This window comes from Ctenopharyngodon idella, chromosome 3, assembly GCF_019924925.1.
Source record: "Ctenopharyngodon idella isolate HZGC_01 chromosome 3, HZGC01, whole genome shotgun sequence".
NCBI classification, from domain to species: domain Eukaryota; kingdom Metazoa; phylum Chordata; class Actinopteri; order Cypriniformes; family Xenocyprididae; genus Ctenopharyngodon; species Ctenopharyngodon idella.
In genome coordinates this window covers 24,669,852-24,694,986 of record NC_067222.1, presented here as the reverse complement: position 1 = coordinate 24,694,986, position 25,135 = coordinate 24,669,852, and the positions used below count along the sequence as shown (strand labels likewise).

General features: G+C 36.8%; 2 protein-coding genes across 6 annotated transcripts; one reads left to right on the top strand and one right to left on the bottom strand.

The window, feature by feature from the left end:
- Positions 1-471: 471 nt before the first annotated feature.
- lat (linker for activation of T cells) lies at positions 472-7,971 on the top strand. 2 transcript variants are annotated; one of them, XM_051886009.1, is made up of 13 exons: positions 472-846; positions 3,542-3,646; positions 5,398-5,446; positions 5,622-5,650; positions 5,758-5,812; positions 5,892-5,950; positions 6,378-6,446; positions 6,581-6,623; positions 6,737-6,795; positions 6,909-6,965; positions 7,055-7,111; positions 7,423-7,505; positions 7,607-7,971. In XM_051886009.1, the coding sequence occupies exons 2-12, from the start codon at positions 3,544-3,546 to the stop codon at positions 7,488-7,490; spliced, it is 648 nt and encodes a 215-aa protein (XP_051741969.1). In that variant the 5' UTR covers positions 472-846; positions 3,542-3,543; the 3' UTR covers positions 7,491-7,505; positions 7,607-7,971. The 2 variants fall into 2 exon arrangements, 1 of the variants encoding a protein (XP_051741969.1); XR_007928762.1 differs by lacking the exon at positions 472-846 and adding an exon at positions 1,889-2,051 and having other exon boundaries at positions 6,378-6,410.
- Positions 7,972-8,119: 148 nt separating this feature from the next.
- On the bottom strand, positions 8,120-25,045 carry atxn2l (ataxin 2-like). Of its 4 annotated transcripts, none has more exons than XM_051885999.1 (24): positions 24,751-25,045; positions 24,415-24,512; positions 23,223-23,262; positions 23,019-23,075; positions 22,416-22,487; positions 21,464-21,641; positions 21,259-21,380; positions 21,045-21,136; positions 18,352-18,585; positions 17,904-18,259; positions 17,729-17,815; positions 16,733-16,864; positions 16,582-16,650; positions 16,438-16,496; positions 12,606-12,964; positions 12,422-12,491; positions 12,179-12,328; positions 11,987-12,050; positions 11,002-11,183; positions 10,751-10,880; positions 10,507-10,616; positions 10,172-10,354; positions 8,774-8,951; positions 8,120-8,572 (listed from the first exon to the last, which is right to left on the bottom strand). In XM_051885999.1, the coding sequence occupies exons 1-24, from the start codon at positions 24,769-24,771 to the stop codon at positions 8,526-8,528; spliced, it is 3,090 nt and encodes a 1,029-aa protein (XP_051741959.1). In that variant the 5' UTR covers positions 24,772-25,045; the 3' UTR covers positions 8,120-8,525. The 4 variants fall into 4 exon arrangements, with proteins under 4 accessions (XP_051741959.1, XP_051741961.1, XP_051741960.1 ...); XM_051886001.1 differs by having other exon boundaries at positions 11,023-11,183; XM_051886000.1 differs by having other exon boundaries at positions 24,415-24,509.
- Positions 25,046-25,135: the final 90 nt, after the last annotated feature.

The following is a 25,135-nucleotide window of genomic DNA, read 5'->3' as shown; positions in this document are numbered from 1 at the left end:
ATTATTATCTTTTAACATGACCAATTATCATTTATCGACATTAAATCTTAACGAGACAGCGCAAAAATATGATTTTGTTCTAATGTGGTCAAATTCTCAGACTAATGTAACTCAATCTTGTCATTTTAAAAAGCCCTTTTCATAATCTATAACATTCGAAAACAGGTTTTACAGAAAATCGTGCCTTATTGACTTCATCTTTTACGTACGCTCACTTAATGACCTTTGTTTTGGTGTTCTCTAATATCTGACAAATACTGAAAATGGAGAAAACTAAAACAAGTAATCAAATCTGCATGACAACAGAAAACCGAGCAAGAAACCGAACCTTCAGATATAAGATGAGATAAGGAAGGGAGGTGAAATGAGCGAGAGAGCAGCCAGTTACAGAGATGAAAAGGAGGAAAAAAGATGCTGACTGGTGCAAGTGATGGAAGGGCGCTTTCAATGAGCCTATGAGAAGGCAGAGAGCAAGTGCAGAGGAGAGAAACCTAAAAGTAAAGTTCTTTGCGGCAAAGGCCCTGTAGATCAGGACACACCTCAACAACTTGTATGAGTTAATAAAACTTAAGGAATTAACTTCAGCAGATATGAGCGTATTAAAAGACTGACTTCTGGGATTGTTCAAGCTTGGGTTGGGAGGTCATTTAGAAAACGGAGGAACAGGGAGTGATCTGTGTGGGAGGAAGAATAAAAAAATGGTGGCACCTTCATTGTGAGCCGTGAGTTAGGTGTGATTTGTACAGACTGCAGCGTGCGTGTGAACTGGTCTCCAGTTTGGTTGCAGGTTTCTGCTGAGCAGAACGTGTGGTGTCTTGATTTGACTTGACTGCTGCTAGAGATAGGGTAAGCTTTTTACTCTTCATTTCTTCATAAAACTGTGGCATAATTATGTGTGGAATACTCTCGAAGTTTTCTGTGATGCGATACAGAGCTTGAGGTTGAGTACAATAATGCGAATTTACATCTAATTTCTACAAAGAAATCCTGCATTATACAATCCACCGCTCTTGATTAGTGGAGATGAGGAACTTTGCAGTCCAAACTTTACTGTCCACACCTTTGGTTTTCTTCTGCGCGAGTAACATGCTATTTACCACCAACGTGGTTGATGCGATTGACAGAAGGGCTTAGAAACATTTATCAGGCAATATAATATATTTCAAATTGCCACAAAAATTAATTTGGAAGGCTAATTTTCCTTAAATTTGGGTGTGGGCTTCATATTAAGAAAATAAATGTTTCTAAACACGATCAATGTTCTCTGCAAGTCAGCAAACATTATTTTTTTACAAAAAAAGACTTATTTAGAAGTTCTATTTACTATCTCAGTCACTCTGTGTAATTGAGTAATGCTGGCTTGTTACAGTATATGGCTGTAATGTAAAGATAAAGATCGAAGGGTCAAGACATTTTAAACCACAAATGAAACCTCATTATCACACTCAATTTCCTTTGTCAAGCAATTTACATTCATGTTCTTAGTGATTTTTTCTCACACTTTTTCTCAGTAAATCATGCATTGGACAAATACATTTAATAATTCTATGCATATAAATGAGTAGTCCTGTTGTGTTGGATAAGTTCATGATTTGTTCATGATTTGATTTTTCGAATCGACAATAATATAGTATTGGGTGCCAAAGAACATGCTGAATTTGCACGCGCTTAAATTAAGAGAATGTAGGCCATCTGTGCTACTTTTTGGGGTTCTAGGTAGTAGTTCTCTATAACTTGACAGCTCTAGGATTAAGAGAGGCCCAAACCTCTCATAATATGTCGTTTTTTTTTCTCATCTAACTGCAAAATACAGGAAATCCGTTTCCTGGCACTGAATGCAACCACAGACAGCCACACACTCACATATATAGAGGTGTGTAAAACTTGCAAGGCAGGTGATGCCGAGTAAAATTTAGCAGATTGAGAATTTACATAATTAAAACCAGCTTAACATTTCATCTGAAAAAAGCTGACCACTCAAAGACTTTTAGAAATGTTACAGAGAAGAAGAGCCTGTCTCTACTAAAATGCACACAATGATTCATGCTGAGGTAATTAGGAGTTTGTTTTCTATTTGAGTGTTATACATAATGGTGTTAAGCTGACAGCTTTTATCTAAAGCAAGTGAATAGTGCACTGCTGTTAAAAAATAAGAATTTATATATATATATAAAATAGTATTTATACTCAAGCAGAAAAAACCCTTACAATAAAATACCCTTACAGGTTTTCTTCAACTTCTGTGCTTTTATGGCCCAGATTTCTATTAAAACATACTGAGTACTAACTTTTTTTTTTTGGTCATATGAAGGTCACATTAAAACTGTCTTGAAAACTTTATTGTAGATTTTGTGTGTGTGTGTGTGTGTGTGTGTGTGTGTGTAGAATTTAAATTTATTTTTTACTCTTGTCCAGACCAAGACTTTCAGTCTTAAAACATGAAAAAATACATCATAAAAATTTGAGAATTACTTATTTTAAACTATAATAATCTTAATTTAAAAAACAAATAGTGATTTTTATTCAAAAATTTGTGTATTTGTTAACCGTGAAGGCAACATCAGTGAAGCTTGAGATAAAAATCAGTGTAACGTGAATAAAAATAAATCAAGATAAAACTTATCCAAATATTTTAATAAAGTGTCATTTCCAAATGAGCTTTAAATTTGGTCAAATTTTGCAAAATGTGAACATATTTATAAATGCTAGCTATAAAATTATCTTTGGCAGGGAGTTCATTTTGCAAAAATGTTTCAAATGTAATTTCCACAAAACACTATCAAGCACAATACATCATTTGAAATGCAATAGAAATGACACAGGTGATAATTTTGTATATGATCATTGTGTATGCACTATTTGACATCGTCAATAGTCAAATTAAATAAACTAATTTTTGCTTTTCTGAAAGATCAAAGGGCTAAAACAGAGACTGTATATAGAATTGTACACACCTTGAAAGGGATTCTGGCCAAAAGAAGTTGTGTTGTTTTATAGAAGTTGAGATGTTTTTACTGGAAAACAAGATGATACTGATTAGGAATATGATTTTTGCAGTCTACAAGCAAACGATCATATTACTCATCAACAACACCGTTAGAAGTTCTGAAAGACAAAGTTACAAAGTATTCAGAAAGATGCAAGATAGTTAAGGTACTTAAATGTGCATGGTGGAAATTATCAAATCAAATTTAAGAATGTATTAATTGCTAAATAATAAATTATGAGAAATGTTTAAAAGAGCTCATGGAAGATCTGTATCTTCAGCTGTTTCTTAAAATTTGTGTCTCTACAAGAAGGAGCACCTTATCTAATCATCTTGTTTCATTTGTATAATTTAAAAAGTTAAGTTTCATATAAACCAAATGAAATGAGTTGACCTAACTTTTCATATGCTGCTGCTTCATTTATGCAAAATGAGCGAACATTTCCCAGGGTTAGTCACACTAACCTAAAACCACAGATTCAGAAGAAGTTTGTTGCTCCCTTTTGTGGCCTAATACTTGTGCCATAAATCGATGTTCTCACATTGTCTTCTCAGTTATGGACTCCACTACACTGCTGTCTGTGGTAAGCGGGGCTCTCCTCCTGTCAATCATCCTTGTAACCAGTCTTTGTACATACTGCTGGCGGCATAAACAGCCAAGTAAGACCTCCTAACTCTATCTACAAAATAAAATGATTTTTTTTTTTCTCATCAAAACTTCATGGTAAAAGGGATGTACAACATGACTGCACAACTCTGACAATGACGCTATAAGAAAGAGTTATAATTATAGTTTTGCACTTTCACTAACATTACGTTTATGCGCGACGTTATAATCGAGCTACAACAGGTTTTTTATGTAGTCGAGCTACAGTCATCATCCTCCTGTGCTAGTATATGCGCAATCAAATATTACAAGGATTGAAAACGGATCGTGCATCACCTGTATCTTTCCGGAAATTGCGCAGAACGACTAGGCCATATTTTAGTCAGACTCGGCGTTCTGCGCATGCTCGTATTTAAAAGGGACTTTAAGCAACAGCTGTTGATGGAACGGCAACGATGACCGGAAGTAAACTGTCAACTGCAGTAGCTGAAGAACGCAAAAATCGCTAAGCAACAACAAAGAGGACGGCGTGGATCATTTAACCATTTGACATAGTAAATAATACATTACATGTAAATAAATGCAAGAGAATGGTTGCTTTTGGCATTAAATGACATACAGATACAACTAAAATACCACATAACCACAGAACCTAACATTTACTTATCTAATCTGTCACGTATTATCGACTACAGCAAATCGACTATTCTCCCGTAGTAGACGGTTACAGTAGAACATCAAGAAGTAGCAGTTAAGTTTGCGCATGCGCAACAGAACGCCAGAATGCTGTTGCCGTTGTATCAGCAGCTGCTGTTTAAAGTCCCTTTTATAGACATGTAACGCTACCTTCATGTGCTATCCTATCGGAAATTTGATAATTCCGACTTCTGAAGTCGTGATTACGAGCTCGAAATGAAAGGGTGTTCATGTGCTTTTTTTTTTTTTTTAAACCTAGAAAACTCGTATTTACGATAATTCCGAGAGCGCGTGAAGGCAGCATAACGCTTTAAACATCTGATGTTTACTAGTTGGTTTAAGCCGAGCTATAGTTACATTAGAGTTTTTTTCAACTGCTTACAAACATTTTCAAAACTTTGGCTCTTTTCAAAACTTTACACACAAATCCAAGAATTGTACACACAAAATGCAAAATGAAGCACTACATTCAAAATATCACAAACACATACGTTGCAAACACCTTTGCCATAATATTTTATTTTTGGTTATATAATATACACACACAGTTATTCAAAACCTAAAGCTCTTCTTTCCAAGATTGAAAGTAATTGGCAGAGAGATGTTGAAAAATTCACGGTAAACATGAAAGCAAGATTGAAACCAAACTATTAATTTATTGTTTACTGTAAACATTTGTGGTTGTGAATACAGTATTACACTGTACGAAAGAAAAGAAATACATCAACCATGTGTAGTTGGACAGAAACAATGGTTGTGTCTGAAAAAGGAAATCAAGATACTTCCTGTTAGATTTTTGTGTGTTAAATAGAGAATTGTGTGTTGTGTTTTGCAAAAAGTGTTTTATGAAATTGAAAACTGAGTCGAAGGCCAAGAATTAGTGTATGGTTTTGCAGATTTGGTGTGTGCTTCTGGTGTTTGAGTGTCAGGTTTCAGAAATTGTTTGACAAGTAAGGATTTTGTGTGAAAGCAGTTGAAAAAAACTGGTAGCCCGACTTCGTAAAAAAGAATCAAAATTTTAAGGCGAATGTGATGATTAATATCCATTGTAAAAGTATCACAACATGATTAAGTTTGTTTATTGGGTATATATATTTTTTTTTTACAGCATCCATCCCTCAGAGGTCCAGTGACTCTAGTCCAGAATACAACTCAACGTAAGAAATAAAATCTCGCCTCTGTCTTACAAATTTTGCCAAATAAAAGGATCTTGTCTGCTACACTATTGTATCAGTCATAATTATCATATCTACAGTATGTTTTGGTTTAAAGTTGTGTTTGAATGTGTTTGAAGCTGTGTGTGTTGGCTCAACATTATCTCTCTTCAAACAGATTTGTGGTCCGGCATCCCCAGTCGACATGTAAATAAATTGTCCTTTCTTCTAACGCACAACAAAACATAAGTTATTGTATAATCTGCAGTGTTCATATTAATACATAAATGCTTGTATCCTCTCTTATTATTCAGATGCACCTCATCCAGACCCTCACAGAATAATCAATGTACCTTACCCACTACCCAAGTGAGTTGACACACAAACACAGATATACACAGTCACAGACTGTTGTGCTTCACTGTGTTAATAACCTCTCTTCCCTCAGTTCACTCAGTTCACCATCTATTACTGTCACAAAGGTGCCCTCCTGTCCTCCCTCAGAAAGTGAGTGATCATCATGGCCTTTGAGAGAATATAATAATCTAACAGCTCAAGTGTAATAAAAAACAGCACTGTAGTATTTTCTTTAGTCTTTACGATGTTTGTCATTGTTTACTGCTTTATTACTACAATACAAACCTGCATGACAGAAAAGATGTTTAGCTTCTGAAGATATATTTTTTTAAAGTTAGCTTTTATATTTTGAGTTTCTTTAGTTATCTTTTTCCTTTCTTTTTCTTGTTCCTTTTCATTTAATAAATTTCATTAATGTTTTTAATTGTTTTATATTTCTTTGCATACCTTTTTTATATATATAATGTGACCCGTGAAGCACTTTGAACTACACTTTATGTATAAAAGTTGCTATGTAAGCAAACGATGAGTGGTATTATTATTATTAAGGCACACGTTTCAATTTTTGTCTCTGCAGCTGGAAGTCAAGCCAGTTATGTGAATCAAAACGGTGAGGAGGGAAGCAACATTCATGTCGATGACCATGGTCTGAAATCAATTGACACATTTTTGAGTAGTTATGTTATTGTGTTATTATGGGTTACATGGAAACTCTTTGTGAGTGAATAAATGTGTGTGCATGGGAGATTGACTGGTAAATATATGTGAATTCCTCTCTAGACAGTGAAGATGAGCGGGATGTTCAGCCTCCAGGTGACTACATGTAAGAGCACTCATTCCTGATCCCAAATCTTCACAAGTTGTCCCAACTACTAGTCAGGCTAAAGCTGAATAATTTTCCATATGAAACTGAAAATATATTATTATTCCATCCAGAACTGTGATTCCAGATCCCCCACATTCCCCAGGCAAACAGCCTTCATCCCAGAGTTCAGGTAAACAATCTGAGATTAAACAAGTATAGAAATGTATTTATGTTTGTTTATTTATAAATAAAAAAATAGTCAAATAGAATCTTCTGATGATTTTATGACCTCTAATTTTGTAGATAATACAAATAATTACATCAATGAGTTAAGTGGCTCTGAGGATGACTCCATCTCAGGTACTACATGCTGAAAATTAATAATGATAACAATGCACTGCTGCAATATATATTGTAACTTTATCCTGTGAATGCTGTTTTTTTTACAGACAGTCACGATTATGAAAATTTCAAAAATTCTTCAGACCTCCAAATCCAAAACGCTTGTAAGTGTGATTGCTAAAAAAAATTAGCTTCCATTAAGCAATGTTTTTTTTTTTGTACATGGATAATCAGTGGACATATTTTTTGCTCTCACCCCTCACAAGGAAACAAAATGATTTAATCACATCAATTAGTTTTTAGCCCTATACTTGGTTCACATGAACTTAGTTGTACAGTCATGAATGGTAAAATGTACTGATTTATAATTTATCAAACCATAACTTTTTTTAAAAAAATATATATGCTCAACATGCCTAATAATTAATATCATTTTCATGAAGTTCAATATTTTTATGTTCCTCCTCGCCAACAGGTCTGTCCCGTGGAAGTATGAGCAGTGATGATGACCAGGGCAGCTCTGAATATGTCAACACAGCTTAACTCATAATAATCAAGGTACTAAACAGTTCTTTAATTTACTGTATTTGACTGTATGACACATTTTTCAGTAAACCAAGAAAAAAAAAAAAAAAAAAAAATATCAATCTTTTCTCCAGGATCCTTTTATCAAGTGATGTTGATTAGAGGCCTAAAAATCATCCTGAGTCTCCAGATGTACCCATGCTTTGAATTTTGAAGTGGAGCACCACAGAGAAAGCACTGAACCACTGTCACCTCACAGAAAACTTCACTTCCTTCCTCAATCCTTATGACAATCTGCTGACGATACCTGAGAATTGTATTTTTTAAACATTTGCTATTTACGACGTAATGCATCCTGACTTTTGCTTCCAAAAATATGAGCGCACCAGAGAATTTTCTTTGACTCCATGTAATATACAGCTTTTAATATACGGTCATAAATGTTTATAAACTTTAGTTATTGGCTTGTATATTGGGAAATAAAAGTTTTACTAATTTACATTGTGTCTGGTGCTACAATATGGATAGAAAATTTAAGTATGTAAGAATTTTGAAAGGCATTTTATGGTCACTGAATGCAGCAGTTAAAAAAAAAAAAAAAAAAAAGAAGTTACATTTAAAACAAATCATGAGACAAAACACATGGGGAGAGTTTAAAAATTTATTTTTATACACTTTTTTTGTATTTTTTTGTTCTTTTTTTAACCATTTATTATTTGCTTATTTAATAAGGGGGTTGAGGACAAAGGGAGAGGTCACTGTATTTTTATAAAAATGTCCCTCATTCCTTTTTTTTTTTTGTCTTGCACACTCACTCGTTTCCTCTTTCTGATTTAGACACTATGTGTCCCCGTCCGCTCAAATTAAAAACAGCAAAAAGAGGAAAAAAAAAAATAAAAATAAAACAAGCACATTCAGTCTTGCCAGAGGTGAATAAAAACAAAATCTTTTTTTCCATTCTTGGAGCAGGTGGAGGGTATATACATATGTGCGATCCCACAGGAGGATCAGATGGGGGCGCTCTGCTTAGACTCAGTTTCAAAAGTCACTCTGTCAGTTTCCAGGAGGGTGGAATGGAATCTGCTGCGGAGGATGAGCCACTGATGAGAGAGAAAAAACAAACAAACAAAAAAACAGAAATTAATCAACTAAAAAAAAAAAAAAAAAAATCGTAGTCCGCACAGCCTTACATTAAACATCAAATTTGTATAATTAGCTGATTTCTGTAATGGAAAACAGAATTGTAGATGTCATTGCAAATCTACAATGTCACAAAGCACACTCTTGTGCAGGAAACTCACCCTGAGGTGGTCCAATGTAGGTGTAGTGCTGGTGGGGCCCCTGTTGAGGTGGGGGAGGTCCATGCTGGGGGCCAGAACCCTGCTGAGGGGGAGGTGGCGGGGCATGAAGCAACATCACAGGTGGTGGGCCGTGACCTCCAGAGTGGTGAGGACCCGAGAGAGCACCTTGAACATGGGCCTGAAAGAATGAGAAGCAAAAATTACAACAATAATAATAATAATAATAATAATAATAATAATAATAATAAAAAAAAAGTAATAAAAAACAACAACAACAACAACAACAACAACAACAACAACAACAGTAATAAAAACAAAACAAAAAAAACGAATGAATGAATTTTTTTCTTTCCATCGACTTCCAGCACATTATTATTTTTATTTGTTTGGCTAATTAATGCCAGGGTACTGTAGCACAATGTATAGTGTTATAGAAGTTTTTTTTTTATTTTATTTTTTAAGAAAAACAAATATTGAGTAACATTAATACTGCACTGTAAATATATAATAATTTTTTATTTGGGGACACAAATAGTAATATAACAAGAATGATATATTCTATCTTAATTCACTTATGTATTAGACCAGGGGTTTTCAAAGACAGTGGGCAAATAATGCAGTGTTTTTCAGGTAAGTGTAGCCTAGTATTCAAGTAAGAAATACTACAGAAATTGAACAGTCATCATATACACACACACATATACATACATATTATACATATACATATATATATATACACACTATATTATATATATTATATATATATATATATATATATATATATATATATATATATATATATATATATATATATATATATATATACACATATACATATACACACACATATACACATATATATACATATTATATATATATATATATATATATATATATATATATATATATATATATATATATATATATATATATATATATATATATATATTAGAGGAATAGTTTTGAATGAACTGTTTTGAACTGTATGAATTTTGAACTGTATGAATTAAATATGCTACAAAAGCTTTTCAGTCGAGAGCAGTGAGTGATTCTCTTTGTCTTTTGGTTTTTTGATTACAATGACAGACAGCAGCAGGTGCTCGAGCTCTGACGGACAGCTTTAATTTTATTTTTAAATAATGCAGCCTTGCTGATCACAAGACTTTTAAAAACTAAACTTTTGACTGGTAGTGTATATAAATGTTTATTTTTTTTCCCCTTTCTTTTTTAGGATTAAAAAGTTTTTTTCTTGTTTTTTTTAATAAAATGATTTACAGAACATTTAATCCTCATCGATTAATGTTTAATCCTCATGTTGACAATGGGATAAAAATAAATTAGGTGACTAAAATTTGACTACAGATGAGGAAGTGTTTTGTGTGTGGATATGGTCATCACCTGTGTCAGCTGTCCTAGAGAGGAGTACGGGTGAGGCAGGGGCTGGTGTCCCGGCAGGCTGTAGCCCTGAAGGGAGTAGGAGGCCTGTGGGGAGCTGTGTCCTGGAGGCATGTTAGGGGGTGTGGGGGCTGACAGCGGCCCAGAGTGGTACAAAGACTGAGGCTGAGGACCAGACTGACCAGACTAGAAAAAGACAGACAGTCAAAACAGAACATATTTAGTATAATTACCAAAGGCATCGGAAACGTATGGGGTACTTTTGTATGAAAGATCTTTGTAACATAAAAGATTGTGGAATAGGTGTGTAGTTGCTATTGATTGGCAGGTGGATGTACCTGTCCTGGACTGGGGGCGGGGTGTTGAGGGGGTGGCTGGCTGCCTGTGGGGGTGCTGGAGGGCTGAGGATGATGGATGGAACCAGAGTGATGAGAGAATGACTGCGGAGCTGAAACAGAAAGAAAAAAGAAAAATGTATATAGTTGACAACGTGTATATTAAAAAAAAAAAAAAAAAACAAAAAAACAACAACAACAAAAAAAAAAAAAAACACCACACAAGTAAGTTTTTTTAAATGCTTACCATACATCCCCTGCTGAGGGGCTGGCGGTCCTTCAGTCTGACCAGGGTACTGTGGGCCTGGGGGACCCAGTGTCTGTGGGTGACCTCCTGATCCGAGCATTCGTGGTCCACCCTGGAGCATAGAGTATACCTAAGACAGAGAGAGAAAGAAACAACGGGGGGGGTTTAGCAAAGGTGACCACCTACAATACAAATCGCATTCAAAACCAAATCAACTTGTTTGATTGAAATACTAGAAGTATTCGTTCTACCGGAAACGTGAAGGCTGGTACCTGTCCAGGGTAGTGGGGCATTGCTGATATGACCTGGTTGTACTGTAGATATGAGGGAGGGTAAGGAGACGCCACCAGAGGAGGTCCTGCTGCTGATGCCGCAGCCTGGAGCATAGGGGGTGCTGAAGAGCTGTGGTCAGGACGAGGAGTCACTACAGAACCTGAGAGACAGAAGGTGGAAGTAATACATGAGTAATAGTATGCAACACTTTCCATAAGTAGAGTGCAAAATAGAGCCTGAAACTCTTATTTTAACTTTATTGGTAACACTTTACAGTAAGCTTCATTAGTTAAACATTAGTTTATGTATTAACTAACATGAACTAAACACGAGCAATACATTTGTTACTGTATTTACTAATCTTCGTTAACGTTACTTAATGAAAATACAGTTCATTGTTTGTTCATGTTAGTTCACAGTGCATTATCTAATTTTAACAAGATTTTAATAATGTATTAGTAAATGTTGAAATTAACATTAACAAAGATTAATAAATGCTGTATAAGTGCAGTTCATTATTAGTTCATGTTAACTAATGTAGTTAACTAATGTTAACTAATGAACCTTACTGTAAAGTGTTACCACTTTATTATTATTGATAATATAATATATTGTAATACTACAATATATTATAATACTATTAGAAAAACAGTTTTTAAAATACAACATTCAAAATAAGAGTTTTAGGCCCTATTTGTTATTACTAATAAGAATACATTTAAATTAAGAGTTTAAAAACCTTTAAAGTAATTTAAAAAAAAAACTGTTGATATTTTTATTATAATAATAATAATAATAATAATAATAATAATAATAATAATAATAATAATAAATGAGATGCACCAATGTATCGGCCAATAAAAGCAATTATTAATACTGCTACTACAAATAATAATAAAGTTATATCAATTAATATTAATACAATATTAGTACAATCAATGAAGAGTTAAATGTAAGCATTACCTTTTGTTCTTGGGTACTTCCCTTGACCAACAGTTGTCATGGGATACGGGTACATCTGAGGTGCCTAGAAAGGAGAGAGAGAGGGGGAAAAAAAAAAAAAAAAAAAAAAAAAAGTATATATATCATCTGTGTTGCAAACAAAAAGTTTTAGAATATTTTCCAAAATTATCCATGAGCAGCAGGGATAGACACCTGTACAGAGTGACCCTGTATCTGGATGGGCGAGACATAGCTCAGGTACTGGGTGTTGTAAATGGCTCCCTGGCCTGGTGGGGGCTGCAACACCACTGTGGGGCTGGGCGGAGTTGGCCGTGGCGGGGTGGGAGTGGCCGAGGGCTTCACCTGCAAAATGGACATGACACACTGGCTTGGCACATTTAGCTTTTCAACAGCTGTATAAAAGAAACTAAAAACAGTTAAAATTAATGCTCTCACCATGCTGAGAGGAGCCTTGGTGGGGTTGAACTCTTTGGCGTTGGGGTTGAGTGTAGATTTCTTCACCTGACTGAATTGGAAAGCATTTTGAAATGCATTAATAGACTTTATATAGTATTACAAGTAGTTGTCAAATGTGATTAGTAAATCAATTAAGCCCAATATTCTGAAATGTTCTACTTACTCAGTCATGCCCTCTGATCTCTCACCGGCCTCTGGTTTGCCCTCCTCACTGCCTGGGGTCCTTGCGGGTTGGGGCGTCCCTGCCGTTTGCCCTTCTGCAGTTGCGTTTTGCATGGCAGTGCCAGACAGGGCAGAGGGTGCAGAGATGGGTGTGGTTGGTGAAGGGGTGGTGGTCGCCGCCCCCTCTGCATTTGTCTCTCTACTTCTTTCCTCTGCTGCAAGCTCTGCAGTCAGAGTTGTGGGCGGGGCTGTTTTAGCTTCTGTAGGAGGGGTGGAGTCTGTTTGTGTGTTGTGGGCGGGGTTTGTTTGAGGAGAGTCAGTGGCCAAAGTTTTGGGGCTGGAACTAGAACTAGATGGAAGCTAAAAATCAGAAAGGGAAAATTTTGTTAAAAAAAAAAACAAACAAACAAAAAAAAAAAAAAGTACTATGGTTTTCCTTATAGTTATGCTTGCCCATGGACAAAAAAAGTTGACAAATAAAAACATGGCCAATGTAGCATGTCTGGATTACAATCATACTATATTTAACATACTTTTTACAGGTAGTTAAATACAACCCCATTTCCAGAAAAGTCATTTTGTAAAATGCAATAAAACCAAGAATCTGTGATGTTAATTGTCTTTAAACTTTAACTGACCAATGTACAAATTTACGATGTCTCCACTGACTAAAATAACTGTATTTTGTAAATAAATAGAATATTATAGAATATTAAACTGTTTTGAAACAGTCCACAATAAGCAGGTGAATTGATAGGTAATAGGTGAAGGTTGTGACTGGGTATAAAAGGAGCATCTCAGTCTTTGGGTCATAGTTCACCATTTTCTGCCAAATATCATGAGAAACTGCAACTTGAATCTGTTACAAAAGGAGAAAGCTATACAGTACATCTGTTCAATGCAGAGGGTTCTCTGGGCCCGAGCTCATCTCAGATTGTCGAAATGAGTGCTGTGGTCAGATGAGTCCACCTTTTAGCATGTTTTTGGGAAAAACAGGCACTGAGTTCTCAGTCCCAAAGACGAAAGGGACCATCCAGACTTTCATCAGCGACAGGTGCAAAAGCAAACACCTGTCATAGTATGGGGTGCATCCGTGCAAATGTGTGAAGGTACCATTGACATGGAAGCATATATTGGGATCGTACAGAGACATATACTTCCATCAAGATGATATCTTTCCTGGGAAGCAAGACATCTAGGCTTCATTCTGCATGTTCTACAACAGAGTGGTTTCTAGACACTCTACACCGTAGAGAGGATGTGCTTGACTGCCTGCAGTCCAGATTGGTTTCTTATTGAAAACATATGACCCATCATGAAAATGAGAATCAGACAACGATGACCAGACTGTTGAGCAGCTGTCTTGTCTCAGGAGAGATTGGGCAAAAATTCCACTTGCAAGACTGCAACCAGTTACTATTAGGGGTGGGAATTGTGAGGTACCCTGTGATACGATCACGATACATGGCTCACGATAACGATACCATCACGATACGGCGATTCTGTGATAATCGATATATTGCTAGACAATGATACATCACGATATCTAACTATGAAAACAAAATGGCAGTGAAAAAGGTTAAGTGCAGGTTCTCTCTCTTTATTAAAGTCCAAACTGTTAGAACACAGCACAAAAAGTTTTTCAGTCTGTAAATTAAACTGAACATTTTAAGTAAATTAAACATTTTATGCTTATACTTTTTAAAAGCTTAAACTTTTCTTTGCGTATAAACTGACACATTTAGCTTAACTGCTTATCGACTTGTTTTACCTGGTACATTTATAAAAAAAATAAATAAAAAAAACCTGGGAACATCTCGGTGTTTACCAGCTTCCTTAAAATAATCCTGGGAATAGTGTTGTCAAAGGTACCGACTTTGGTAACTTTGAAAATGTTAAAAATGTGACGATACCAGTACAGGTGCTGGTCATATAATTAGAATATCATCAAAAAGTTCATTTTTTTATTATAAATTATTTTTAAAAATGAAACTTTCATATATTCTAGATTCCCCACATGTAAAGTAAAACATTTCAAAAGTTTTTTTTTTAAATTTTGATGATTAGAGCGTACAGCTCATGAAAGTCCAAAATCCAGTATTTCAAAATATTAGAATATTTCCTAAGATCAATCAAAAAATGGATTTGCAAAACAGAAAAGTTCAAGTTCTTTAAAGTATGTTCTTTTGTGCACTCAATACTTGATCAGCAGGACATATTACAGCAAATGACTTGCTCCTAGCACAAATTACTGCATCAGTGAAGTGTGGCATGGAAGTGATCAGCCTGTGGCACTGCTGAGGCACTATTGAGCCTTCAGATCATCTGTATATTGTTGGATCGACTGTTTCTCATCTTTCTCTTGAAAATATCCCATAGATTTAGGTCAGGCATATTGGCTGGCCAATAAAGCACAGTAATATCATAGTCAGCAAACCACTTGGAAGTGGTTTTTGCACTGTGGGCAGATGCTAAAGTCCTGCTGGAAAAGGAAATCAGCATCTCCATAAAGCTTGTCAGCAGATGGAAGCATAAAGTGCTCCAAAATCTCCTGGAAGATGGCTGCATTGACTTTGCACTTGATAAAACACAATGGACCAACACCAGCAGACGTCACGGCCCCCCCAAATCATTACTGACTTCAGAAACTTCACACTAGACTTCAAGCAGCTTGGATTCTGTGCCTCTCCGGTCTTCCTTCAGACTCTGGGACCATGATTTCAACATGAAATGCAAAATTTACTTTTATCTGAAAAGAGGATTTTCGACCACTGTTCACTGTCCAGTTCTTTTTCTCCTTAGCCCAGGTAAGATGCTTCTGACGTTGTTTCTGGTTCAGAAGTGGCTTGGTAGTCCTTTTCCTGAAGATGTCTGAGTGTGGTGACTCTTGATGCGCTGACTCCGGCTTCATTCTACTCATTGTGAAGCTCTCCCAAGTGTTTGAATTGGCTTTACTTGACAGTATTATCAAGCTTGCGGTCATCCCTGTTGCTTGTGCACCTTTGCCTACCCAATTTCTTCCTTCCAGTCAACTTTGCATTTAATATGCTTTGATACATCACTCTGTAAACAGCCACCCCATTCAGTAATGACCTTCTGTGACTTACTCTTTTTGTGGAGGGTGTCAATGATTGTCTCCTGGACCATTGCCAAGTCAGCAGTCTTCCCCATTAGTGTGGTTTCAAAGAACAAGAGATACCCGGAATTTATACTGTAGGGATGGTCATTTAATGAAACTCAAATGTAAATATTCTAATATTTTGAGATACTGGATTTTGGACTTTCATTAGCTGTACGCTCTAATCAACAAATTAAAAAAAAAAAAAAAAAACTTTTGAAATGTTTTACTTTACATGTAGGGAATCTAGAATATATGAAAGTTTCATTTTTTAAAATAATTTACAATAAAAAAAATGAACTTTTTCACGATATTCTAATTATATGACCAGCACCTGTATAGCCTAGCATTTTGGGCACTGTTGACCGGATTCATAAACACGTCTGATTGGCCATTTTGTGTTCACGCGCTCAACATATATGTCTGTGATTGGCTACAATGATCAACGCTTCCAAAACATAGTAAATAGACATCTTTGACACTATTCATCGAGCGCTTACAGATTCACACAGGAGTGTTTGAAAGCTATTTATAGTGCCTTATTTTATTAATTAAAATATCGATATTTGGCGCCAGTGTATCGATTCTTGTATCGCACAGAGGAGGTTTTTTCAAAATGTCCCAACTTTTCCAGAAATGAGGTTGTATTTACGTGTTCAAAATAAGTACCTACTCAAGAGTATTTGATTTCAGATGCAGCCTATGACACACTCACCCTAAAATCATTACCAAACCTGCGAAGCTCCTCGAGTTGTGATCTCTGGCCTTGAGAGGCTATGAAGAGAGAGAAGAACATTTATTGACTAAATGACAAGTGTATGTAATGAAGTTAACAAGAGTAACACAACTACAGGTTTACCTTTGCTGCTTTTTCCCTCCTGTGGACTAGATGGACTCTCTGTCCTTTCCTTAGACAGAATTTCATTCACTGAAGTGAAAAGAAGAGTTAGATTGCCAGACACATGTATGAATGAAGTGTGTAACCACTCAAATTTATAACAACATCTCACCATCTACAGGGAACAGAGGGGTGGGGCCAGTGGGTTTTGGGGTCACCATGTTAACTGAAGAGGTATCCACGTAGGGAGAAGTAGCAAGAGGAGAGTCCTGGGAAGGAGCATCTGGTTTGGGGGAACGAGAGACTGGAGAAAGACACAGAGGGAAAAAAAAGATCAAATGTTACATTAAAAAAAAACAAGGGAACAGAGGATAGAAATTTGACTGGAGTAACGATGCTGAAAATTCAGCTTTGACATCACAGGAATATGACTACATTTTAAAATAGAAAAGTTCTTTTACATTGTAATAATATTTCACAATTTTTCACATTTTTACTACATGTTTGATCAAATAAATTCATCCTTAGTGAACATAAAAGACTAAAAATCTTACTGAACCACAAACTTAAATAAATGTATATAAACGCACGCATACACACACACATATACATACATATACATATACATTATATATATATATATATATATATATATATATATAACGCATACATACATACATACATATTTTAAAGCGTTATTTTTTTTCTAACTAATAAATTGAATTAACGCATTAAAATTATTAATGCATTTAACGCACCCGCCCCAGACCTACGTAGGTCATTTAATATTTATGGCCCATAATAATTGGACTAATGCGTTTTTAGATTTTCTTAGTGTTGTAAGTAACTGAAACAAGTATAATTTAATTAAATGTAATAAAACACTGCAAAACTATAAACAAACAATTGAAGGTGCTTTACTAAATTTGCATTAGTAAAGTAATATGTTAAAAAAGTTCATATTATTGCAGTTGATAAATATGTAGCCATTACTAAGCCAGTGTAAAATATGAAGTATGCAAATAATGAACAAAGCAACCCAGGATAACATTAACCCAGGTTTAAAGATGACCTTGGGTTAACAATTTCAAATGTCAAAAGCCCATAAAGCTCGGCTGAACATCATAAGCTAGTGTGTGGGTGGGTGTGCATATGTATGCATATTAACCTGTAGGGGAGGAGTGAGAGTTTGAGGTACGCAGGTTTCTGTTGTTCTGCCCAGGCCTTTGAGACTTGGGTGACATTCTAGATGACACTATGAGAGATTAATGCAATGTTCATCAGTAACACAGAGGGCAGTAACCATCTAAAAACATTCATAGCGATAGGTACACAAAACTCACCTCCATTGACAGGCCGAGCCGAGTCTGAGAGAGACTGTGGGTGTGAAAGCGAATGTGGGAGTGTGTGTGGGGAAGGGGGGCTAGAGTGACCTGGCTCTGAGGGGCGGGGCTGAGTTGGTGGGCTGCTCTGTGATTGGTGTGTAGAGAATCCTCCTCTGACAGACAGAGGGCTGCTCCTATCAGTGGGTGGAATGGGCTGACCACTACCAGAGGGAAGGGGTCTAGGGGAGGAGCTTGAGGGGCCAGGTCTATTTGTTCGATTAGGCAGGGTGGATACAGCTCCTCTTTCGCCCCTTCCAGAAACTCCCATTTCTCGCTCCCTTGCTCTCTGGGGTAGAGGAATGTACTTGCCCTCCCTAAAATAAAGACAGCAATGATCATCAGTATACTACGGAGAAAGACTACATAAGATAACAGTGTGGGAAAGTAAGAAGAAACTGTGTCAAACCTGCTCCCAGCACTGGAGAACCCAGGGCTATCCCTTCCTCTTTCTCGTTCTCCTCCATCACGGTCCCTGTCCCGGACCACAGCGCTGTATTTGTCTTCCTCGGTTCGTCCTTCATCATTCTCCAGGGCTACCCGGTGACGATACTGTGAACTAGCTTCAATCTCATTGGCCAATCGGGCGGCTCGAGCTTCTCGCTGCCTGAAGCCCTCAGAGCTGCCCCGCTCTAGAGGAACCCTATCAGAGAAAGGTACCAGAAATCAGGAGCCTGTAGAACGTAAAACAGCGCTGCTTTTGACTTTAAATGTGCATACGAAGGGGGTGGATTCTGGAATCCACTGCCGCTTCAATATACTGTATGTCTTTTGAGTGATTTATAATCAAAGTTATTAATCAACATTTATCCTTCTAAATATGAAATTATTTGAATGACTTCAACATATGTTAAAGGGTTAGTTCACCCAAAAATGAAAATTCTGTCATTACTCACCCTCATGTGGTTCTACACCCGTAAGACCTTTGTTTATCTTCGGAACACAAATTAAGACATTTCTGATGAAATCCGAGAGGTATATGATTAGTCCATAGACAGCAATTTAACCACCACTTTCAAGGTCCAGAAAGGTACTAAAGACATTGTTAAAACCGTCGATGTGACTGCAGTGATTCAACCTTAATGTTATGAAGCGACAAGAAAACTTTGTGCACAAAAACAAAAATAACTTTATTCAACAATATCTTCTCTTCTGTGTCATTCTCATACGTTGTTTACATCCAGCGCCTCCAGGGGCCTGTACCATGATGGTAGTTGAACAAACTCAGGGTTATAGGATTAGTTTCAAGTTGACAAAACCAAACCACTCCAATCCGGCTTTGTTGGTACCATGATGCTGATCATCAACTTTCTCTGTCAACTCAGGCTTTGATCCTGAGTTTGTGGAGCACGTGCACAAATGCGTGACATCAGTGGCAAACAGCCAATCACATGCCTTGCAACAGAAAGAAACGGATTTACTTCTCGCGAGAGAGTCAACGCGATTCAAAACTCTTTTGCTGAAGAAAATGAATTTAAACATTTACACTAAAGAGGAAACTTGTCCATGAAAAATGACAAATAAAAGAAATTATCTTGCTCTATCAGAGCAAGTGAAAATTGTCAAGTGTTTATATAGTTTATTATATACAGCAATAGAGACTCAAACATGTAAAGTTATGTAGTCATTTTTAAAGTTATCTGTTGATTCTACAGCTTACATATGATCTGTATATATTAATATTTATTTAAAATAAATGCTTAATAACTGTTAAACTAAAATTGCTTGTGTGAAATGGATTAATAATAATAATATAGATCATATAATAATTATTTAAATCATATATAAATCATAAAATAATTCTATAAATCATTAAAGCAAGACAATTTCATCGTTAAATATTTGTTTTTACTATATAGTGACCTTTAATTTGGAGGAAGAGAAACTGGGGGAGGGACTTTATTGCGTTGGATGTGTCACTGTCACTTTGCTCACATCTGATTGGTCCAATTTCGGTTTGAGATCTCTTACCCAGAACATAACCCGCCCCGGAGCAGGTTAGCTGTGGAGCGTAAGTTACTATGGCGATGAACACCACTAAAAGCCAAGTCACTTTCATGGTACCTAAAACCCAGGATTGGCACAAACTAATCTGAAACTTAACTGGCTAGCCAGCTAATCCGGCTTCATGGTACAGGCCCCAGGTTCTACATCAGAACACCGACTCATTATTGGCCAGCTCCTGTGTCTGCATCACATGCATGCGTCATGCTGCTCACGTGTGCAGCTTTGGCCAATACTGAGCCGGCATTCGGACGTAAATGCGGAAGCCTTCACTGTGCTTACTGCGGCAACTGTGTATGAGAAGAGATTGTTGAATAAAGTCGCTATTTTTGTTTTGTTTTTGCGCACAAAAAAGTATTCTCGTCGCTTCACGTCGACCGTTTTGACAATGTCTTAAGTACCTTTCTGGACCTTGAAAGTGGTGGTTATATTGCTGTCACATACCTCTTGGATTTCATCAAACATATCTTAATTTGTGTTCTGAAGATGAACGAAGGTCCTACGGTTGTGGAACGACATGAGGGCGAGTACTTAATGACAAATTTTATTTTGGGGTGAACTAACCCTTTAAAGCATTTATTTTCCTTTTCATCTTCAAACACTAGAGAATAATGATGTCTGTACCTCTCACTGAGAGAAAAAGACAACTTATCAGTATGTTTTGGGAATCTTTCCTGTATATAGTTAAAGCTCAGGCCAACTTCAACCTTGAATAAACTGTGAATCATGTGTATCTTTGTATGTGTACTAGTGTTATGTGCGCAGGTCCTGCATTGGTACTGGTGGACAACTGGCATTTGAGACCTGCCGGCGCCTTTTCACGACCTAGAAGGTCACCATGTACCTAAATCCAGGGCCCGAGCATCAGAATCGTGATGGATGGAGATACGCTTCTGACTATCAGTCCATGTGTGGAAAATTACTAATTTTGTCTATTTTTCTTAGCCAATCAGAATCATTCAACCTGAAGTAATGATGTATTTAGTGGACTCTGTTACAGTGTAATTGTTGTGGAAATGTGAATGTATGCAGAGTGGCCAACATAGATCATAGAAAGAAAAAAAAAAAACACCTAAAACTGACAGGACATCAACGTACGTGTACATGGAGAGACTGGAGTCATAGGTGGACTTCACTCCATAGGTCTCCTCATTAAAGCGGAACATCTCGCTGGCATCCCAGCCATTAGACTGAAAGTGAGAAAAGGAGCTTCAATCATGTGAAACCTCCACCTAAAGACATTCCTTCCAAGAATACACTAATTTGTGATCATATTCGATTGTATATACACAAGCATGTGGGTGGAACTCACTGCATCTGCATCTAGGTCAAAATTTTCTCCATTGCTATCGCCTCCATCCCACCTTTGAAGGACCTTCTCTTTGTGGTCACCGTTTACTCTTGTTGAGCCGATTGCAGAGTCTGTAAAAGTGTCTGAAAACACAAACACAGACAAAGCATTTTAAATATATTTTCATTTCTTACAACGGCACACAAGCGTACCTCTGTGTACACACCTCGGATAGCGTAGTTGAGATCCACATCTTTGCAGATCATAGTGACGAGGTCACTAGGGCCAAAGATCATGGTGTCTGTGATCTCTTCTCTCCTGGGATGGACAGGTGTGCCGCCACCACCGCCTCCATCTCCTTCCTCATTTTTCACCTTGTGCACCGCATCCACTGCCAGTTCACACTAAACACACAGACATTGAGTGGGATTTGAGCAATGTTACATTTAATGAGGCCTTGTTCAGAAAAATACTCCTTTGCCAAAAAAAAAAAAAAAAAGTAAATTTTTTTTATGCGCAGCTTGTCAATGAAGCATGTCTCCAAATGCTAATCCATCTGAAAGCACTGCGAGTTTGAGTCGCTTATAATGTACATTTGAAAAAGCACAATGCGTCAAACATCTTTCCAAACATGAGAAGCATCATCAACATCTTGTCCAACAAAAGACAACATTTAATAACATGTTTTTACTCCAAACTCACTTCATAACGACAGTTGAGCGTCCTTCTGTGTGATGTGGCTTCTTACACAGAATAAGGCAGTCGTGTGTTTATTAGTCATGTTTAATCAAAGCTTTTCAATCTTCTGTTTATTCAGCTACAGTGATATGACGCGTTATCTTCTTCTGCGGCAGGGCATATTTGGAGTTTCTGCGCAAGAGCGCCCTCTGGCTTTCAGATGGAGAAGCATTTACTACTGATCACAGAGCCGTACAGCTCTGACAAACTGCGCATAAAATAATAGCAGCCTTTGCCAAATCACGTGTGATTTAATCGCGCAGCCCTAAAATAAATAAAATCAAATTTGGAAAAACAAATCTGAACTTGGTGAACAAAGCCTGAGATTCTAGAATTCAGGCAGTGAAATAACAGTTAAAAACAGCAGCTTTAAGCGCAAGATTCAGAAAGCAGGATCAATGCAGATGTGTCCGTCAGAAGATTTGGAGGGAAAAACTTACACGTGAGCTTAATGTCTTGAAGATCCCCTCATATAAACTGCCGTTCTTCACCATAACATCACATCTGGAGCCCTGAGGGAAAGATTGCATATGCATGTCACGTATTTAAATTGTTGCTTCATTTTTGGAATTTTCATTTTTGAGTGAACTAACCCTTTAATGCTGAAAAGGGGGCTGGGGCCAACTAGGGAGCCTCAAAATTACTTGAAAGCATTTCAAATAATCCAAAACAATCATCATAAGCAAAAAAAAAAAAAAAAAAAAAAAAAAGGGGATTTCTTATTTCAATTCACCCCCTGAACAACGGTTTTATTTTTCTTTGGAGAACCAAGGTTCCCACTGTCTAGAAAAATCTGGATAGCCTAAGTTTAAAAGTGTGAATTCTATACATAAAATATACATTTTCCAGTTATGCCAAGCTCTAAAATATTTTATCAGGTAGAAACCAAGTAAGAAAAATTATCTAATAAAAATCACAAACAACTAGAAGTCAATGTTGTTGAATATTGTTTGGAACCTTTAGAGTCAAAAAGGTCAAGAACATTATCAAAGAAGGCTGTTTTCAACAGCCAAAGAATTAATTTATTTCATGCCAAAACTCACCACCACGGCTGTGAGAAAGTGGAGCATCCTGGAGTTGTTGTACACACCCTCAAACACCTAAAAATAGTACATAAAAATATTTACGTGGTCATTTGGTGGTCCGAAAATGCTGCGCAATATTCAGAGAATACTGACTAAGACATTTTGATTTTGTAATCTTGAAATGAGAAATTATGGTTTAAAAATGCATAAGAATTTACGTACAGGTGGTGACTGTGAGGGAGTCTTCACAGAGTTTCTGTTTCTTAAAGAAAAAAAAGAGAAAACAGTCGTTAGTAAATATTAATAGACAAACAAAATTGAATAAAAACAATTATTTAATGAATATAAATAAAGTGTGCATATAAATAATAATCAACAGAATATTAATAGATCATTTGATCCACAAACAAAATTTTCAACGTTTTTTTTTTTTTTTTTTTACCATGCAAATCATTAGGAACTAAAAAAAAAAAAACGAACAAACATGACAATAACTAAATTCGGGATATTCTGTATTTACTGTACACATGAGCTGTATCAAATGTTCGGGAACGCGCCCAAATTTGCTGTCTTTCCATGTTGCCCAGGACGTGAAACAGCCCCGGTGTTGCAGGCGTTGCTCTTCGGTTACATATGTGGACAACAATTACAACACCGCGAAGCGCGTGGTAAAAACAAAAGGACAATCATACACGAGTAACAAAATAACGATCGGATTGAATCTGACTGCGCATCATGACAAAATATTATTTAGCAAAGCGAATGTGTAAACAATGGCAAACAAGGCGCGTGTTTTAATTACGACAGACCGCAAAGCGGGTTAGCGGACCTGGCTAACAACACAAGCAAATGCCGAATCGAAGACAAGACAAACAGCTTGACATTAACGTGCGCAGATGTACACATTTCGTGCCCATAGTCACAATCGATCAAACCGCTTATAAAATACGAGTGTTTGTACTTTTTTGTCATATGCATCCCGGCTCTTCTTTGAAGGCGTCGGTAAAATGGCTCAAGTTGAAAGTGGAACACAATACTGAATCATATGGGATCGGAAAACAACAACAAAACACTGCTGATCCCTTCCCATGACCCGCCTCCGAGAGTAGTCATAAGATGAAAAAGATGGCAATCAATTAAAACCTAAACTTCATTGGTTGACAATATTCTTTATAGGCGGATGTGTACAGGTTACGACAATCCTATCAATCATTGGCCCAAAATTGTGTCAATCAAACATGCTTCGCGGCGATTGGCTAGTACTCCTGCTAATTTAACAAGGCTCGAAACGATTGGTGTTCAATGGACTATATTAAATATGCGCTTTGGGCACGCCCACTTTGACCGGTAGGCCTCGTGTTAAAATGACAATCCGCGGACTTTCTTGAGCGTGGAAGCCCAACGTGTGCGTTACCTTCCCGGGGTGGGTCTGTTAGAGTTACTCCCTGGAACTGATGAAGCCATTGACCCTGAAGTTCCATTGGATGTTTTGCGGCCACCGGGTCCAGGCTGCTGTTAAAATGCATAGCGATTGTTAAATACTGACAAAAATTAAGTATTAATCACATTAACGTATATTAAAATGAAGGCTAGCAGGTTTACTAGCATGTTACGTTAAAAATGAAAGTGTGGAAGCTTAAGGGAAAACGACAATAATTGGACCATAAAAGCTATTATGAGTTTTAATATTCTCGATTGAAGACTGTATAAATTATACAAACTGATTGCAATTTTTGGATGTGGTACTTACGTTCTGTCGGCGAAAAGACATATTAGCCGCTAACCGAGTTGCCCGCTAAATTCCCCTTGTTGCCGATGACAAGCTAGGTGGACTAGCCTGCCTGCGGTGTAATTTTTGTTGTTTTCCGCAGCGTTCTCAGATCCGCACGAGCGCGATCTCCGTTATAGCCCGAAATCCAGTTCAGTCCGATATTCTGTTACGAACGAACACGAAGAGATAATGAGCCTTATGATTCTATTAAATATTACCGGCACCACGTCTCGTGAATTAGCCAGCGATAAACGCAAAGGCTGTTTTTTCAAAAACCCTTGATTGTCATTGGACAATGTAGCGTGATGACGCAATGGCGCACAAGACCCGTATCACGTAGACAGCCACACGTAAAGCGTGCTTC

What these genes read in the sequence shown, in the direction of transcription:
- atxn2l (XM_051885999.1), bottom strand. Translation starts at nt 24,771, where the DNA reads ATGTCTTTTCGCCGACAGAAC. An exon ending in CCAAGGCTCCTCTCAGCATG is followed by an intron (nt 12,329 to 12,421) that starts GTGAGAGCATTA and finishes TCCATTTTGCAG; the next exon opens with GTGAAGCCCTCGGCCACTCC. An exon ending in TACAGGGTCACTCTGTACAG is followed by an intron (nt 12,051 to 12,178) that starts GTGTCTATCCCT and finishes TCTCCTTTCTAG; the next exon opens with GCACCTCAGATGTACCCGTA.
- lat (XM_051886009.1), top strand. Translation starts at nt 3,544, where the DNA reads ATGGACTCCACTACACTGCTGTCTGTGGTAAGCGGGGCTCTCCTCCTG. An exon ending in CATTCATGTCGATGACCATG is followed by an intron (nt 6,447 to 6,580) that starts GTCTGAAATCAA and finishes ATTCCTCTCTAG; the next exon opens with ACAGTGAAGATGAGCGGGAT. An exon ending in CCTCCAAATCCAAAACGCTT is followed by an intron (nt 7,112 to 7,422) that starts GTAAGTGTGATT and finishes CCTCGCCAACAG; the next exon opens with GTCTGTCCCGTGGAAGTATG.